The sequence below is a fragment of the Misgurnus anguillicaudatus genome, chromosome 6, assembly GCF_027580225.2.
Source record: "Misgurnus anguillicaudatus chromosome 6, ASM2758022v2, whole genome shotgun sequence".
NCBI lineage: Eukaryota > Metazoa > Chordata > Actinopteri > Cypriniformes > Cobitidae > Misgurnus > Misgurnus anguillicaudatus.
In genome coordinates, this window is record NC_073342.2 from 10,655,745 (window position 1) to 10,675,512 (window position 19,768).

At 39.5% G+C, this 19,768-nt stretch overlaps 1 protein-coding gene across 2 annotated transcripts in view; it reads left to right on the plus strand.

Moving 5' to 3' along the window:
* Positions 1–19,768, plus strand: part of peak1 (pseudopodium-enriched atypical kinase 1) — a 49,159-nt gene that overhangs the window by 17,500 nt on the left and 11,891 nt on the right. For both annotated transcript variants that reach the window (XM_055193025.2, XM_055193026.2), the window contains exon 2: positions 11,587–14,842. In XM_055193025.2, coding sequence (XP_055049000.2) covers positions 11,694–14,842 — 3,149 coding nt within the window. In that variant the 5' untranslated portion in view covers positions 11,587–11,693. The remainder of the gene's footprint in view (positions 1–11,586; positions 14,843–19,768) is intronic.

The following is a 19,768-nucleotide window of genomic DNA, read 5'->3' on the forward strand; positions in this document are numbered from 1 at the left end:
TAAGTCTGTGTCATTAATTTTAATCAAACAACCCAAGACAAAGAGAAAATCACTTCTGAAGCTCTAAAAAATAATAATTACATTTAATTAATACAATAAATGCAGTGTTATTATTCATTTGATTTCTGTACCTAATGATTTTAGACCTTACTTAATGTGCAGCTTTGTTCTTTTTTATAAATGTTTGTAATTTTTACCCACACTTTTTTTTGGCTGATCCGAAAAATGATCAGATCGGTGCCTCAAAAACCGTAATGTGATCCGAACCGTGAGTTTTGTGATCCGTTGCACCCCTACAGCCTGTAAGTGAACTCCTGTTAGCATTGCATTGTGCGTAAATCTTTCAAACATGGTTAGAGGCGTCACATTTCCGGCTGACGTCAGAGGTATTCAGGCCAATCACAACGTACAGATTAGCTGGCCAATTAGGGACACAACGCTTTTTAGATTGATGAGTTTTGTACAAAATCAATGCGTTTGAGGAAAGCAGTATTTCTGGAGCTACAAAAATGTACGGTATGTGGAAAATAATGTGTTTTTTAACATAAACCACCACGCAAGCACATTGTATTATACTAAATACACAAAATAACGTTGTTTTTTAGCAAGTAAATAGGTGCACTTTAATGTACTGTATGCATAAATACAACATACAATGGATATAATATCTTCAATAGCCTACAAAATTAGAGATACACCGACTGACCGGGCATAAATCGGAACTGATTAGCAATCGGGTGTTGAACATCGTCAAAATGTAGCCAATGTGAGCCAATCCCACAATCTGCTTTGGTTGTGATACTTCAACATTTAAATTAAACGTTTTTAGTGTTTCTTTTTTTTAAATGGATTTTGTATTGTGCTGTGGGAGATTTTTTTTAGAGGTCTTCAGAGAACATTAAAGTCTCGAGAGAGATTTGTAATGCACATGCACAGATTGAACCTCTAAGATCCCACAATGCACTTTCTTTTGCTGAGGTTCTGGATTCAGCAGATTGAATTAGACTACAGGGAGCCGAATGCTATCAGCTCTCAGTGCAGATTGATGAAACATAAAGCTCTGTACTGCACTTTGCATTACTCTGACAGATAATGGTTTCTGCTGTCCAGGAACATCACGCTAAAGATCCCCTTGGTCGCTGAGTAACTTCCTGGTCCAGAGGATTCACTTAAACATCATTTAAACGCAAACAGAGACTTCAGGCCGAACAAAGAGCTTCTAATGTCCTAATGGATCTTACCCTAATGTCTTTCCCTTTTTTTCTCTCTACTTTCCATCGACTCTGGTTTCCTGAGCTAATTTGTTTAGAAACACAGAGGCGATCATGTTGTAAGTACTTGCTCCGTGTCTTTGTTTCTGTAGGCGCTCATTCATGCATTTGTTTCTAGCTTAGAAGCCAGTGGGCTTCGTTTTGCCTCCATAACAGACCGTGATGGAGATTAATCGTGTGTTATCAGCTGCTGCCTGTTTTAGAGCAATGACTCTTGGGTTCAGGAGACTGAAATTTAATGTTCTCCTATGATTCATGGCATATGGTTGGAGTCTGAGGCTTGAAGCATCTTCGGTTAGATGTTTGCTGGCATGTGGGATGGGTGTCTGATCTCAGGAACAGTCTAAAAAGATCTTAAAGTTGCGGTAAATCTCGCTCATTGCAGATTCACATTTGACTCAAAGTTGTGAGGAGGAAGAGTAATTTTGGAGTCAGCAACACATTTCAGGTTTGTGTGCATGTGCTTTCTGGTTTCCATGGTAACCCAGCAAGACCTGCCAGTGGTGTTGAGTCAATTCCAATAAGTCGTATGCTAGTGCAGTGAACGTCGTGTATGCTGCTGTGTACGAGTAAGCATCACTATTCCATTGATTGCGGGTAATATGGTTAGTCATTCAGTTCTTATTCCAGAGCTGTTCACATTAAAATGGTAATTGGCTGTGTGTGTGTGATAGTGATGAATATGAATCAGATTATTTTCCTCTGAGGCATAGTAACACTGATAAATTGGTTTTCTTGGATTGCTTTGGATTGTCAAAAAAGGCCTTTGCTTTTTCACATTTTAGAGTGTTTTTGCAACACTGCATAATTCTACAGGTCCATTTGCTTCATGCTGATAAACAACGTCCTCTGATGCTTTTAAAGAAAAATACAATAAACTTTAGGAAGACAACTGGCAACATTGACAACATTAGATGATTGGCACTATTATATTACATTTACAAAAGATTTAAGTATCTGCGTGCATATTAAGGATAAAACAACAAACATTGCTGGCCTAACATTCATTATTTCCTAACACAAGAATTTTGTAAGTCTCTGCTGTGTAAAATCTGTAAACCTCTATGAGGCTGTTTACACTTGGCATTAACATGCGTTTTCATCTATTGGATCACAAGTGGACAACGTTAATGTCAGGTGTAAACGGTGTTCAAAACGTTTTGAGCTTGTCCACTTTCGACCACTTTCAACCACATCCAGAGGTAGTCGAAACCACTTTCGATCGTTGCCCATTGGCCTAGTAATCATCCCTCATACTAATTGGCTATATCACTCTATCTCCTCTCCACTAATAAGCTGGTGTGCGTTCTGGCGCAATATGGCTACCGTCGCATCATCCAGGTGGATGCTGCACATTGGTGGTGGTTGAGGAGATTCCCCCGTTCATATGAAATGCGCTATATAAATGTAAGGAATTATTCATCCCGACACTTTGCTCTCTCTGTGATCCGTCTTAAAGGGGTTAGGGGCCGATCACACCAAACGCATTTATGGCAGTTGCAGGCGCTTTTTTGAATGATATCCTATGGGCAGTGAGCGTATGCGCGCTGTTTATGCATGCCGAACGCCTTGCGGTGTTTGCCGCCGGGCGTAGCACGCGTTTTGTAAGAAGCGCTGAGAGCGGAAAAGCAGGCAACGTCATTTGCGTCTTTCCATTGTCCAATCGAATGAGGGGAGAGGCGAGCCTTATGCGAATGATGTTGCCTGCTTTTCCGCTCTCAGCTCTGCTTAAAAAACGCTTGCTGCGTTTGGCAGCAAAAAACGCAAAACGTCATTAGCGTCATTCCATTGTCCAATCGAATTAGGGGAGAGGCGGGCCTTACGTTGTGGTGAGGGAAGTTTACAGTTGCTTTAAGAGAACCGGTCTCCACTCGCTCACTCTTTCCTGCGTGTTTGTGCACCTCTCACCGTCAAACAAGGTCAGAGCAAGTGCCCTCTTTTTAAAGTTTCTGCTAATATGACAGTTAACAGCAAAAGAGCACTCAAGCTTCAATATTTGATTGACAAGACAGCTGACTCGGTGGTTGCCTAGCAATATAAAAAGCCGCGTCGCGCTGCTCTTTTTAAAAAAGGCAGTGCGTCGCGCCATGCGTCTCCAAGCGTTTAAAACGCGGTAACTGGCCTGTGCCTAACCTGCTCTATCGTCTGTGTCTCTAGATCTCCTCTAGCTGCTGTAACTCTATACCTGCTCTATCTGGTGTATGTCTAGATCTCCTCTAGCTGCTTGTAACTCTATACTTGCTCTATCTTTTGTTTTTCAAGATCTCCTCTATCTGCTGTAACTCTATACCTGCTCTATATTATGTGCTGTTATTTCTATAAACACTGCATGTCTCGTGATCTGATGGATCTAGAAGGAGTACAGTATAATGGGGCATACACACCAAACACGAATCAATTTACGCTAATAGATTACATACAAAGTCAATGCAAAGACGCAAATGACACGAATGGGACAGCGCAATTGCAGCGAAAACACACCCTATTCGCATCAAACGCGTCTTCGTGCAAGTTGAAAATATAATATTTAACTTGACACGAAGTTAAATCCCACGAGTAATGTGGCTTTCACAAAAGTTAAACTAATTTTGAACTTTGACCGCAGCGTGAGTGAAAGCACGTTGGTCGACGCAACAACAAACCGTGATGTTTTGTGTTTGGTGTGGATGCAGCATAAGAGTGGAGTTTAAAATCTATTTGAGTGATGTCATTATGTCAAGACTTAGTAAGTATTGAGGTTTGTTGTTTTCTAGCTTACTCACTGTGTCAGTCGCATTACTCATTTATAGCTAGGGTTGGGTGATATTGACCTAAATTCATATCTTTGTAATTTTGAGATTAATCGCGGTGTGCGATAAATATCTTGGTATTTTGTTAAATAGTGTTTGCCTGCCAAACCCCGAAACAAAGTCAAAGCCTCATGTGAAATTTCACAAATACCTTAATTAAAACAGCGTATGATGAAAGTAAAAATCAAAGACAGGGTTTTTCTTCCTGTTTGATATACAGCTGCACAACATGCGAGCTGGTTGGAAAGCTTACGTCTGAGTTTTGTGTTAAATTCTTCTGTTACAATAAATGAGTGTCATATCACTTCATGCCCATATAGACGATATTGTCTTATACCGTATCCCACTTGGAATAAATGCCTATATATTACCAAAACTCAATATACTGCCCAGCCCATGGACTATTTCTATTACCATTTAAAGGCTGATCCATAAACCTTTCAGTTACCTGTTAGCACTAGGCCAATCCAATGACTGCTGATTTTAGATATGATTTCAACGATCTCTGGGATGCAGAAACAGGAGGCTTAAAGTACATCGCAAAAGTGTGCCTGATTCTGCAATAAAAAAACTTTTCATAAAATAAAAATGCACTGTTCTTGTCATTTTCATAGTGAATGTTGGAGCGTATTCAACAGCTAGACAGCAGTGCTATATTTTCTAGAGCTTTCCTTTTCTGAAACACGAGCTTTAAACATCACATCTGTCTGTTCACTGCACGTTAGACTCTGTGTGTAGACAGGTGCTGTCACCATACATAACCCCAATATGGATCAGACTAGTTCTCTCTAAAAAGTAAGGTAAATTGGTGTCAAATGCCAGGTTGATGAAAATAACTAGGATTGCAGTATATAAATATATATTATTATATTTTCCTTGCTCTTGTAATCTATTTTGAGGTTTAAATATGGTAACTAAAGCTATATTTCTTAATATGCACAATTTCTGGTTCACTACTTCATTTAATTGAGGAGCTTAGATGCAAAAGCTGCTAAATGCCACATTCGTCCAATATGAGATGATGATATTAACCGAATGCTCTCGTCACATGTTATATAGAGATGTCCTGATACCATTTTTCTCTTCCAGATATCGATACCTGGACTCAGGGTACCGTGTACTGTATCTGTATGCTGTATAGCCCTGTATGAACATATATAATTATTTTATGGTGCGCTTTTTCCTTAATAAAACATGAACAAATACAAACCGTGAACTAGAGTATTTTTATTATCTGACATACTTTTGACAGTAATATATATTTAAGTGAAAAGGTAATACTGTAAACTTTAGGGGTGGCACGGTTCACAAAACTCTCGGTTCGGTTCGTATCACGGTTTTATGGTCACGGTTCTCGGTTCAGTACGGTTCTTGTTGTTGTTTTTTTCTTTTAATTTTTCAACACTCCAGAAATGTATTATCTTATTAATGTATTAATCATCCATATTTTAGGATACAGTATTAAAAAGTTATATCATGTAATCATGCACAAACTGAATTTGACTTTAAGCACAGTATTGGGACCATCTCTGGTGAGATTTTGATACAGCAAGAGGAAAGACATTGATTATTTCAACATGCTTTTCATTTATTTGGCAAAAAATATAATGTGTATTGCCATCTACATGAACTTATGTGCCTTTTTAGCACACAAAGATAACTTGCATTTATAAAACTGCCAACTTCAGTGTAGCTCTAAGATTTATCACTGAGAGACTGCTTAAATACTGCACAGAGTATACGAGATGTGCACGAGAGAGAAACATAACGTTAATTACACCTGTAATATTTAAATCTGTCTCTTTTGTCCACTTTTGACCATTTCTGTCCTGGTTACTTTGAGGGGCAATTTATGAAATAAGATCGCGCAACTTTCACACGCTAGCAAAATGAAACTTCGCGGAAATCAGCCGCTTTCGTTTTATCAATGAAAGGCTAAAATAGCTCTGTATGCCGTATGTCAGAAAAGACGTGAAACATTGTGTTCAGTACCTCAGATTAGATAAATGGTCGGAGAGAAGGGGGTCTCCTGTGGCTGTTCGAACACATTCAACCATAGACTGCAGTTCTATCTATTGTTTTATTTCCGCTGTCATCATAGGTAACATGATAAATATGTTTCCACACACCTAACTTATACGACGCTGGTGCATCCTCCATCTCCGGGCAGACTTCCTTCCCACTTTCCATTTCTATACATAACATAACCTGCAGCACCCACTCTCCACAGCAGTCACCTCTTCTTTTGCGCGGGTCGCGAAAGGGAAACATGCTATCTGATGTCACATACAGGGCACGAGGCTACATACATTGTGCATGCCATGAAACGTCGAACCGTGCAACGCACACACGCTCCAAACCGAGACGAGACAAGCGAACCGAACGGTTCAGATTTTTTTCATGAACCGTGCCACCCCAAGTAAACTGAAAGGGTATTTTAGTTTTAGAATATAACTGTATAAAAAACAAATAAATCAAGGAATATAAAAAATATTATATATGAATAATATAACAAAATAATCTCTTTAAAACTTAAAAGTCTAGAAACAATTTTGTTAAATAAAAGGCATTTCAGTTTAAATACAAAAGCACAAAAAAATCCTTTAGAAACACTAAAGGGGGTCGCACACCGGACGTGCAGCTCAGCATCGAGTCGCTTCTAGGATAACTCAGAGTTACCGTAAACCGGAAGTGCACATTAAATAGCGCAAGCTTCGTCAGATAGCGTCTACTTCAAAATGCAAAATATACGTTAGCAGCCAATGTTAATTGTTAATGGTTTGGGACAAATATGATGTTATTTAATGTTAAACCATGTGAGTGGCGCTCTGTGGCGCGACAGAGATTTGAGCAACTTCCTGAGTCGTAGCTGGGCGGCGCGGACCGGCGCCACCTGTCGGCACCTGTGTGCGTATACTCGTAGAAAACAATGTGTTCGATCTTTTTTTTTTTTTTTTTTTTTTAAAACTGCGCTAAGCTGCGCGTCCGGTGTGCGACCCCCTTGAGTGTAGCCAAAATGTAGTGAAATAAGAAACTTAATCATTGTGATCTTCAGGGTTTTGCGTCTTCAAATGCTATATTAAGTTACTCATTTTAAAGTTGCTAATACTTGTGCCACCCATGTCAATGTTTTACTAGTCTGATTTACTAATACTGCCAAACAGGGGACATACAGCTAGTGCGTTTCCATTTCTTCTTTGCTTTCTTAGTAGCGAAAAAGAAATTAGTTCCGCTTTGCAGCGTTAGCTTTAGCATTAGCTATAACTGGCATAACTAGCTCTTGTTTAAGAAAATGGTATCGGATCGGTACATGGGTTCTAGTACTTGCTGATTCAGATTCCAGCATTTTTTGTGGTATCGTGTGCATTTTCGGAATCAAAACAACCCTAATATTATACATACGGTCATTAAATACTTTAATTTTAAATCCGCTTAATCCTGGCCTTAGGCCATTCAGAAATACCGTTTTGTTGGCAGCATATATTAAGGGTCTCATAAAAATGCTAATTTACAAAAGACACGTCAGACGGATGCACCTAGCGTGTTTGGCATCTAAGCTCCTGAATTCCATGCTTTAATTTTATACATAGTTATAATTACATCATTAGTTACATAAATCCACACATTCGCACAGCCTTATGCTTCGCCCACATCGGTTAACACTATCAGGTTTTTATTATTAAAGAAATCTCAATCCCACTCACTATAATAATGAACAGACTATATTAATAACTGTAATTCAAATGTAATTTAGAAAATGAAACCCCTCACAAAAGGACCATAGAGCCAATTTGAGCCGATTACAAAACCTCTGGTACCAATCAAAACATTTTTAATTGAGATGTTTGTTTATTTGACAAGTTTGATTCTTTACCCTGTTTCACATTATTTACCAGAATTGTAACTGTTTTCCATCAGTACAAAAAAATGGAGCACCGACACGAGTCATCTTACAAGAATGAACAGAACAGAGGAAATAAAAGATCACTGTGGAGAGACATGAAGGGTGAAGAGAAAGTTCTCGATCTGTCTGAAAGCCATTAAGAGCTTCATTAACACACGAGCTGCTGCATCCTCCTGAGAACTCTCTGTTGCTCTCTTTCTCTCTCGCCTCTGTTGCTCTCTCTCTTTCGCTCGCTCGCTCGCTCACTTGCGCTCTCATTAATCTCAGATGTTGTGCAATGGAATGTTATTGTCAGTCTGCAAATGGATTTAGCAGAGAGCACAAAAATATATCTGCCTCTAGACACACACACATTTACTCATACACATGACAGAACCGAGTTAACCTTCATTATTGCTATGGTCAAAGATATGCCAGAAACGGACAGTTAGGTTAGTACTTGTGTGTGGTTGAGAGAGAGAGAGAGAGAGATTTGATGGGTTTTCTGTGTGTTTCTAAATCCTGATTTAGATTATTTGTAATTAGCTGGCCTGTAAAGAAATGCTTATTTGTTTTTAATAGGTATTAAGATAATTAGGCTCTGGGTTTATAGTTTTCTTTCCACCTCTAGTGCATTTTATAAGCAGTAGGTTAGTTGTTAAGATTATTTCTAGTTCAACCTAGATGCTGCTCCTCTGTAATAGACAACAATTACTTTATGACCTATAATGCCATTTAACTAATTTAAAGAGATAGTTTGCCAAAAAATGAAGATTCTGTCATCATTTATTTACCCTCAAGTTGTTCCAAACCTGCATACATTTTTTTGTTCTGCTTAACGCAAAGGAAGATATTTTGAAGAATGTAACTAAGCAGATGGGGCACCATTTAGTAATAATACAGTGGAAGTCAGTAGTGCGCCAGATCTGCTTGGTTACAAACATTCTTCAAAATATATTAGTTTGTGTTTAGCAGAACAAAGAAATTTATACAGGTTTTGAACAACTTGAGCGTAAGAAAATTATGACAGAATTACCGTGGGTTTACACCAGCCACGTTTGAGGCGTCAAAATCGCGTCTACCGCGTCTAGTTTGCCGCTTGAACATTTAGAGTTTACTTGCTTTATTCGCGCATGAAATTCTAGTCATCGAGACATTCACGTGGAAATTCGCATCATGGGAGAGGGGCTTCTGCGACTCCGCTCGCTTTCTGTAATCACGTCACTACTAGAGCAAGCTCCTGATTGGATTAATACGGCGTGTTTTTCCGCCAAACGTAAAATTTTTCAACTCGCGGAAACGCTCAATTCGCGCCATTCGCACGAACTAGATTTCCGCGAGACCTCCAGACGCGCAGTAATGCGTCTTCACATTGACTTAACATTGAAATCACTCGTGCTTGACACTTCTTCTGCGGCTGGTGTGAACGCAACATTAGGGATGTCAATTTATGCAATTTCCCATATTCAATGATAGTTTAAATTAACAATCAATCAATCGAATAATCGTTAACTGTAATAGTGCAATAAGCCTTTACAGCACTGGCATATATCCAATGACATAAGAGTGTGCGTAAAAACGGCAGCCTCCTCACGGGAATTAACATTTTTTATTTTGTCTAAATAACATGCTAGTGGGGTTGTAAGTTGAGTCAATGTAGTTGGTGTTTTGATAAAAATCATCAATTTAATCTCGTAATGAAATGTAATGACTATAGACACAGTATAACTCCGCCACATTTGGGCACTTTGCGCAGTCGCATGAAAGTCGTGCGTCTATGCCAAAATAAAAGTTTAATTATCAAGTGTCATTTTCTAGTTGTTCACCTCACTTTCTGAGTCGTTGATGCACCGTTTCTTGTAATTATATCCAAGAAGCATACGAAGAGGAATTTTCCCGTTGTCACCTCAGCTTAGGCCTGCGGCGTACTTTCAGCAAAGATGGTTATGAATATTTCAGCCTTCCATTAGATAACCCACAACAGTGTTTAGCGTGTAGCCCTCATCCAGTCAATAATGATGATCAATGATATATGTTGCAGGCATTCAGAGTCTAACGACAATCATTTACAGTTTACATTTTAGTTTCTTGCCAGAATTTAAGTTTAAAATTTAATCTGTTCATTAAAACGTCTTCTGGTCTCCTTCCCTCCTTCAGTATCCTAAACGTATTTGCATTTTCTGTATCGGACCCTATCAGATCCACTGCGGATGCCATTTCGTTGCGTTAGCGGCCAGCCTCGTCTCGCATGATGTTAAAAACCCAGGTGTGTGTTTGGCATCGAGCATCATTGTGATCATGGATAGTTTAACTGGTTGTTCGACAGTTGTTACATTTTATCGATTTAATTCTTATCGACAATTAATCGAAGATCATCCCTATAGACAGAATTAAAATTTTTCGGTGAACTATCACTTTAAGGATATTCACAGTCTCTTATAGTCATTATAAATGCTTAAAAGAAATATATTCAGGGGCAAAGAGCAATTATGACAATGATTTGCGCTAGCATTTCAAGCGAGAGCTCTACACCGTATCATAAGAGGGATCAGACTGCATTTTTCATTCTGTGTGGTGTGGTCAAATTATACGACCCCTTTGGCCCTCATCTGATCTTGGCGCTGAACAAGCTCAGAGCAACAGGTCACACAGTTTGCGAAATACTCATCTCTTATTCATTTTCTTGTATCACATATAAATGTGCTTGTGGTTGGGTCTGGCGATCTGTTGCAGTATAAAAAACAGAGCCAGTACTCCAAGCCCAAATATAAATCTTATAGTGTGTAGGTGGGGGATTTCTGTTTTTCATTCTATAAGTGTTGAAAACGTTACAGCAGAGATGGAAATTGTTCAGTACATTTGCGAGTATCATATATCTGAAAATGTTAAGTGTAGTAAAACATTGCAAGGATTGGCTTTACTTGCAAAGAGAGCTGTGTAAAGAGACCTGCTAATGTCTTAAAATCTAAACAGCCTGTAAAGATCTCTGTAAAAGTGAAAGGGTAAGGGTTAGTTATCAATAGCTTTTTCTGGTTTATCAGCATTTTCTGGACAGTTAATCTGCAGGATTTTGCACAATATATGTAAACGTAGTAAAATAGGTTGAAGTAGTAAGTATTACACTTTTATTACTAGTTGAAAACCTCATTTAATAAGCCAGACTATTCTAACACACATGTAATGTGGTAAATACGGTGTGAGCCAAGTTATAGGTTAGACAATTTGGATGTAGTGTATAAATTTAAGAACAACAGAAGTCTATAGAAGGCTTTCAGAAGTATAGGTGTAAATTTAAGTGAGTCTGTGTATATGCTGTCAGTATGTCAGTAAGGCATGATGATTACCTGCAACTGCTCTGAGCTGCGTTGTGATCCAAAAATAGAGCTGTGAGAGTCTGGCAGCCTGTGTGTGTGTGTGTGTGTGTGTGTGTGTGTGTGTGTGTGTGTGTGTGTGTGTGTGTGTGTGTGTCTGTTTGCGTAAAAAAGAGAGACACTACAGCATAATGTTAAGAGTTAAACTCTGACCTCTGCTGGAAGAGCATACACCTTTCTCTGCACTGACCATTTACTTGTACAATCATTTGATTTTAAAAATGGTGAAATTGTTGTAATTTTTTGGCTGACTTTGTTATTCTGTTTTGCAGGTCCTGAATACACGGTAGACAGTGAATAGTTGTGAAGTCCAGGCTGCAGTTTTGAGTGTGATGGAGGGTTTTCCTGTCCACTGACACAGCAGCACTGCCCTGCAGTCATGTCTGCATGCAACACCTTCACTGAGCATGTATGGAAACCAGGGGAGTGCAAGAACTGCTTTAAGCCCAAGAGCCTGCACAGGCCTCCAGAGCAGACCAATGCTGCTAATGAGAGCAGGACTAACGCCAATGTCAAGCTTACAAACAACAGCCAGAGGAGCATGTCCTCATCACGGGCAGGTCAGGTCCGTCCACCTGTCGCAAAGAAACCTACCATTGCGGTGAAGCCTACCATGATGTTACCAAGCTCTCCGCCAGGACTGGACTCAGAAGGAAACGTTCCCAGGCATGCAGAGGTAGTGCAGGTTAATAAAAGTTCACCTTTCTCTGTCTGGACCCACAACACTTTAAATAGCCCAAGATTTACAGGGACAAACAACAATCAAGGAGAGGATTTGGTTGGGCAAACAGAGGCATATGGCCCAATTTCCCCACAGACAGCTAGTAGTAACAACGGACTGACAGATGTTCTGAAAGAGATTGCTGGCCTGGGATCTTCTCCAAGCTCCAGCAGAGACGACTTCTTCGGACGAATCTGCAGTTCTTATAGACGCTCATTAGAGAGAGGCATACCAGCTTCAAGCTGCCTTAATGCTGGAAGTAGCAGCCGAGGAGCTGTAAAACGCGTTTCCCTTAGTGACAGTGCAGAGATCATCAGCTCTGAAGGAGGACGTTTCTGTTATCCAGATTTCTCAAGTGATGGTGATGATGAAGACGACGACGATGATGATGAAAGTGGTGATGAGGATGATGGAGACCATGACAGTTGGGATGAAAGTGATGAAGAGTTGTTGGCAATGGGCATCCGAATGCGTGGTCAACCTCGTTTCGCTAATTTCCGTGCAGCCACGTTGTCTCCTGTTCCCTTTGCTGTAGGAAAAAAGTGGAATACCGTGCCTTTACGTAATCGCTCGCTGCAGAGATTATGCGCAGTGGATTATGATGATAGTTATGATGAGATTCTTAATGGATACCCATCTGTTGACTCAAATGGAGCTCCTGCACTTCTGGCATACAGCTCTGACCACCATGGTAGTGACTTTCTGTCCACTTCTGAGTCCACCACCTCACCTGAGTCCCTGACATCTTTGCCTGACGAATCCTGCACAGGCAGCAGTAGTGGCACCAGTGACCAGAAAAATGGTCTTTCCTTACAAACTAGCAAAGAACCTTTAGCCAGAGGATTGAACTTGCCAAAATCCAATGAAACTCATAAAGCTGTCCTAGCTATTCGACTGGAAGAACAAGATGACAGTCAAAGAGAGGGCGGGGCTCTCCCACAGGCTCTTCCTGGCCAGCCAATCACAATCAGCTTCAGCCCAACTGAGGAACAGGCTAAGCCATATCGAGTAGTAAATCTGGAAAAGGCTCCTATCTGTAAGCCTTACACTGTAGTTGATGTGTCTGCCTCGATGGCCACAAAAGAAGATCATTCTCAATCTATTGAAAGCTCACCAAAGGCAAGTGGGTCTAATGCAGCTGTCCGCTCCTTCCCTGACCTTCATCCAGTCCCACCCACCTCTCCTCAGTCCCCCAAATCACTCGTCTCGCCTGTGACATCTCCATCCTTTTCTTTGTCTCCTGTGGCACCTCTGTCTCCTGCAGGCACATCATCTGCAGGGCCCAGTGGTTTTCGCACAAAACCCGGCAGCATCCGTTACCAAGAAGTGTGGACATCTTGCACCAGCCCACGACAAAAGATCCCTAAAGTAGATTTCTCCAGTAGTGGTGCCACTCCAAGACTCATCAACCACAAATCAGCTCCAACTTCTCCAACTGCAGGCTTTGGCTCTGCCCGCACTGTCCCAACCAAATCTCCAAACCTATCTGAGATCAAATTTAACAGTTACAACAATGCTGGCATGCCCCCATTTCCCATCATCATTCGTGATGAACCTGCATATGCACGTAGTTCTAAGAAAGCAGTGAAGGTTCCCATAGTGATAAATCCTAGTGCTTATGATAATCTGGCTGTGTACAAGAGTTTTTTGGGGCTCAACGGTGAGCTGCCCAATTCGAAGCCTGGGCCAGGAGAGAGAGTAACCAGCCACACATATGAGGAGATCGGATCTTCCGAAAGTACGCAGCCCTCTCCTACTGAACTAACACCACAAATGAAACTAACATCTGAGACAACAGTTACTGGAGAATTGAGGACCAATGCAACATCAGGACAGACAGTGAATGACAGCAAAGCCAGAATCACACCCGGTCTATCTGTTATTTCTACAGGTAACCTTAGCCCCAGCCCTACCCCTGCTGGTATTACCCAAAGCAGTCTGGATCACGTTCATAACTCCCTTAGTGAGCAACCACCAGAAGGCAGCAAAGAGCCCCAGGTCACACTCAGTGGAGGTTCAGGTCAGAGAGAGAAAGCAAGTGCTGTTCTGTCTCAGATCGTGTCATCTATTCAACCTCCACTATCTCCACCAGACTCTCCAGCTGGCCAAAGTAAAACTTGCAGTGTTGAAGAACTTTATTCACAGTCACCAGATCCCTCGAGAGACACTATCAGTAGACCCAAATCACTCCACTGTTCTGCAGAACCTCATAAAGGCACACCTCTCAAACTCCTGCCTAAATCTCAAAGTGCCTCTGCTGCTGTACCCCCCACAAGCCCCAAATCTGAACCCAGTGCACCGTTTCCCCCAACACGGTCCAGCTCCTCTCCGTACCATTCAAGTAACCTGCTCCAGAGACACTTTAGCAATTGGACCAGACCAGCTGTTGCCAAACCTAGTGATGGAGAGACCAGCCCTGGTGCAGAGGGCAGACGTGCAGCTGATGGTAACAAGCCCAAACGCTGGATTTCCTTCAAGAGCTTCTTCCGCCGGCGGAAGGATGAGGATGAACAGAAGGAGAAAATGGAACGAGAGAAAGAAAAAGGGAAGTTGTTGGGATTGGATGGGACAGTCATCACTGTATTGCCCCCTCCACCTGTACAAAAACAGCACTGGTTTGCTGAAGCCAAGACAGATGACCCTCACCAGAAACCCACTATTATATTTACTTACAAATCTGGAGAGGAGGGGGAACTTCGGGTTGAGGAGCACAAAGAAAGTTCAGGCGTTACAATTGGTGGTGGACCTTCCAACCTGTCTACTCCACCAAAGAGCAGAGCCAGTATCCTCATTAGCAAAGTCATGAAGTAAGCTAGCTTTTTCTGTTTTCTTACCCTCTCTCTCTTTCTTTCTTTCTATCTCTATCTCCCTCTCTTTCTCTCTCTTATCAACTTCAACTTCAGTTTGTTCTTGGCTGTCTGCTTAAATTGTTTTCCTGAATGTTTTTTCATGGTATCGACATTTACCCCAAATGTAATCCAGTAGAGGTTTTTGTGACAGAAAAATGATTAATAGGTGCTGTATGAACACCTATGGGTAGCCTTTCGTAATGCCTGATCAAAACCCTTAAATGTTATTCTAGTGTAGCTGATCAATATTGGTAACATAATGCATTTACTTGGTCTGATTGACTGAAAAATGGCACATAGTGTCTTTGGTGGCCTTTCTGTGTGGAATTTGCATGCCCTGTGTCAGCATGAGTTTACTGCGAGTACTCCAGTTTCCTCCCACAGGCCAAAAACATGCAAATTAGATGAATTGGAGATACCAAATTACCCCTTAACTTGTGTGGATTAGCCAGTTTTCACAAATTTGAATACAAATCTTTGGGTCTGTTAAGCCGCCTTTCCAATGCACACGACCTAACAACATGATTGTCGGATTTCGCCCCCTAGTAATGAATGAAGTTTCAGTTTAATCGTAACATGGGACAGAAGCTCATTCCGGCGCAAGAGGCTTCATTCCAATATTTAACATAGTGGAATAAATAAATGAATGCAAATGAATGAAACAATAAACAGCTTTACATATATGAACAAAGACTGACAATATTTTTTGGAGAGAACATATGGAGACAAGATTATAATAACGTATTCATATTAAATTAATAATATATTACTTATCAGTAATCAATAGTTTTTTTAATTAGTTTTTGATTTGCAATTCACTGAAATACATCACTTCCGGTCAGCATATCGCATGTGGTGTAGTCGCACAAGTTACATTTTTTTTTAAACTTATCCAACGCTCAAAACGGATCCGAAAATTATACATTCGCAGATGGTCGGCACCTCACGCAGCCCCTTTGCGACTCTCCATAGGAAATGAATGACTTCTGTTTTATCTGCCGTCGTTTGTCATGTGCAGTGGAAAGGCAGCTTTATGCTGCGTTTACACCAGCCGCGGTAGAGGCGTCAAAAACGCGCTATTTGCTTGAACATTTGAGTTTACTCGCTTCATTCGTGCGTGAAATTCTAGTCATTCAAGACATTCACGCAGAAATCCGCGTCATGGGAGGGCCTTCTGCGACTCTGCTGAGACTCTGCTCGCTTCCTGTAATCACATCACTACTACAGCAAGGTCCTGATTGGTTAACGCGGCGCAGAAATCCGCTGAAGTTCAGATTTTTCAACTCATGCGTTTCCCAGCGGCAACGCTCAATTCGTGCGTAATGCGTCTACCGCGCCGCAGGATGCCTAATCGCGTCTTTGCCTTGACTTAACATATAAATCACCCGCGCTTGCCGCCTCTACCGCGGCTGGTGTAAACGCAGCATTAGACTTGTTAGCCCCTTGGTCTATGCAAAATATAAAAATGGCTACTCGGCAAGTTTTGCCTGTGTGTAAATGATTGTATGTTATGCATCATTTCACACATAGACACAATTCTCAAATCATGTCTTATATCTCTTAATTCTGAACAACTTTTCCTTAACAACCACTGATGTCAATCAAATTATTCAAATTATTTACCCTTATGAAAAAACCCTTTTGCAAACAAGTGTTTTGCCTTATCGAATCAGTGTGGAAAAATTTGTGGACATAGATAATTAATATGATTTTGTGAGGATATTCTTTGACTCTACTATTGTTTTGTTGTGATGTATAAAATAATAATAATAGTTAAGCAAAACCATTTTTATCGTATGCTATTTAGATGTTTTTATAACGTAAGAAATGAGCTCTCTCTAAGGTGTTACTGCACCATCAGGCTCAGTATCTGTGGCTCATATCAGCTAAATAGACCCATTTTGTGCCTTTGGGGTTGATGACTGCAAAATGTGGCCCTGCCTGCGAAAACCAAGCTCAAGTCTTTTTTTGTGATTTTAGTGTTTTCTACAGAAATTCATCCTACATAATGTAAAGAACATTCTGTTAAAATATAACCTTGATATCTTTAATATTCACTCTATCTTTAATCATTAATTAACCTCTTGCAAAGACTTGGATAAAAAAATGCAACAACATGAAATGATGTGAATGGATTGGAATAAAATAACCTATAAAGCACATTACACAGCGGGGCACAATATGTATTGTTGTAAATAAAAATATCAATATAAAAGCATTTATTATAGTTAAATAGGTGATTTCCTTAATTCAGAACCGGCTTCCTGTTATGTCACTCTTACCTGTGAGTAATGTGCTATATCCTGTGAACTTTGATCCTGATATTTCATAGCTGTAGGCTCACGAACAGCCACAGGTGGAGGACCATTAAGAGTTAAGCATGTGTAGGAAGAAACATTGAGACTTTTAAAGTGAAGAGAGGAGGAGAGAAAGGAGGAGTAAGAAAAGCAGACAGTTCAAGAAAGATTTGTCTATTAAGTCTTCGAGAGCAAGTTTCTTAATTTAACCTTTTTTGTCTTTGACCTTGTCTAATGGGTGACTGTGTGAGCCAATATGGTGGGTAAGCATTCATCAAACTTCAAATACCTTCAAACAGATCAACACTTTACTGAGTGTTCGTTTCAGTTGGGGTGTTCGTAGGATGTTATCTATCTGCCTAAGTAAGGGAAAGAAATGCATAGGACACGTCGCTTCAGGTTTTTCTAACATGTTCAAACATTGAGGTACGCTGCCGTTTGTCCTTCATTAGTAGTTAAAAATGCAATGGTCTGCTGTATTCCTTTAAAACTTGTTTGGTGTATGAACCTTTTGATACATGCGTTTTATTTGTGCTAGGAATCTTATCTTTATTTTTTAAGGGACATCTGGCTTGGTAAAGAGTACACTATAATTTGTTGCGTGTCATAAGTTAATGGAACAGAATGTTTTATATGTCCAGACACGCTCTGCCTCCAAAAACTTCCTCACATGTAGCGTTCCTCAATAGATTATGTACGACCAGATAGCTTGAAATGTAAACAGAGGACAGCTATTATATATTTGATGTACACTGTAAAATGTAAGTTGGATCAACTTAGAAAATTACTTAAATTGGTAATGCCTATTTTTTTACTTATAGTGAGACAATTTAGGTTAAAATAATTTTTTTATTTGATCCAACTTTTACTTTTTACAGTGTAGGAATGCTGTGAAATTATTTTCAGTATTAAGGACATAATTTAATGACAATAAATGAGGAATCCACAAAGCTAAATTTAAAACCACTTATTTTGCACATCATTAAATTCAGTATTTACATTCCTATTTCCATACATATTAAATAACGAGAACATGTGTATACATGATCCTGTCAGTGAAATCTATCATCATATTTTGAGATTTGGAGCATTAAAATTTGATTTCAATCCAGGCCCGGCTGCAGAATGAATTGATTGAGGGGGCACTTGAAATTTTTAAAGGGGACATATAATGAAAATCTGAGTTTTTCCATGTTTAAGTGCTATAATTGGGTCCCCAGTGCTTCTATAAACCTAGGAAATGTGAAAAAATAACAACCCAGTAACTTGGTTATCTTTGGGGACACCAACGAATTATTTTATATCTTTAAAAAAGTCTTGTGAAATGGCCCCTTTAAAGGGGGTGTAATCTTAAACCAAAAAACACAGAAAGCACTTGTTTTTACCAGATTTTTGAATGCAGCGTTTCCAAACACAATATTTTCATAAGTATAGTGCAAAGCTAACCAAACAGACAAAACTAATAAAATGTTAACTTCAAATTTTAATTTAAAAAAATCCTAATATTATGGCTTTAGACATTTTTAGGGCTGTCACGGTTATGAAATTTGGCTGGCGGTTAATTGTCTAATAAATTGTGACAATTATGACAATTAATTGTCTGTTTTATTGCTTTGACAATTAATTATCAAACAATTCTTTGTTTGTTCATTATATAAATGAAATCTTTTGCAGGGCAGTAAATATGAATACACATAAAAGTAATTATTTAATTCATATATCTTTCAAAAACTGAAAATTCATAAGAATCATAAGAAATAAACACAATAAAGTATCTAAAATAACTGAAAAATAAAAATGCAATCAGAATAAACTGACAATACCAGAACAGGTTTTAAATAGTAGCCAATCCTACTAAGGTCATATTAGTACTGGACCACATGTCTGTAGTGGCTGCAAAAAATAAATTCCTTACAAATCCAGAATAGAATCCTTCACTTCCCTAAATTTGGAATTGCTGTTTTGGAAATGAAGAGTTTGGTTCCAAAACGCGATATACAGCATTAAATCAATCAGTATTATATCAGGTCAGTATTTAAAAGTAAATTCTTATTTTTACGCAAAATACAATATCCGCCGTGTAAGTCTGTCATCCTTTCTCTCTTTTTCCCCAAAACACGATAAACGCCAGTCCTCCTTCTCTGCAGAATGCAATAAATCCGCTCCACAAATCACAGCGCACCATTCCACGCATTGTAAACAATAATGGAGGCTCTTAGAATACACACTGAATCCTAGTTTTCCTCATCTACTTTGTACTTCGTGATCAACAAACAAACAAAAACAAAATAATACTCTAATGGCATTGATAAACCTGTGGTGGTTTTCTGTGATGGGAAAGAAACGTAAGCCATCAACATCTAAAAACTTTCCATAATTTTACAAAGTCAACGAAAATCGAGCAGGACCAAAACATTTTAAAGCTAATCGCTGTGAAAAATATTAAACGACGACGACTTGACGTCCCAAGTATAACGGCAACAATGACTATATGACAAAGTAAGTGTTTTGGTTAATGCCATTAATGTTTTTTTATCAGTCTATACCACTGTTCAAATAAATGAATATAAAATGGCAAAGATGAATG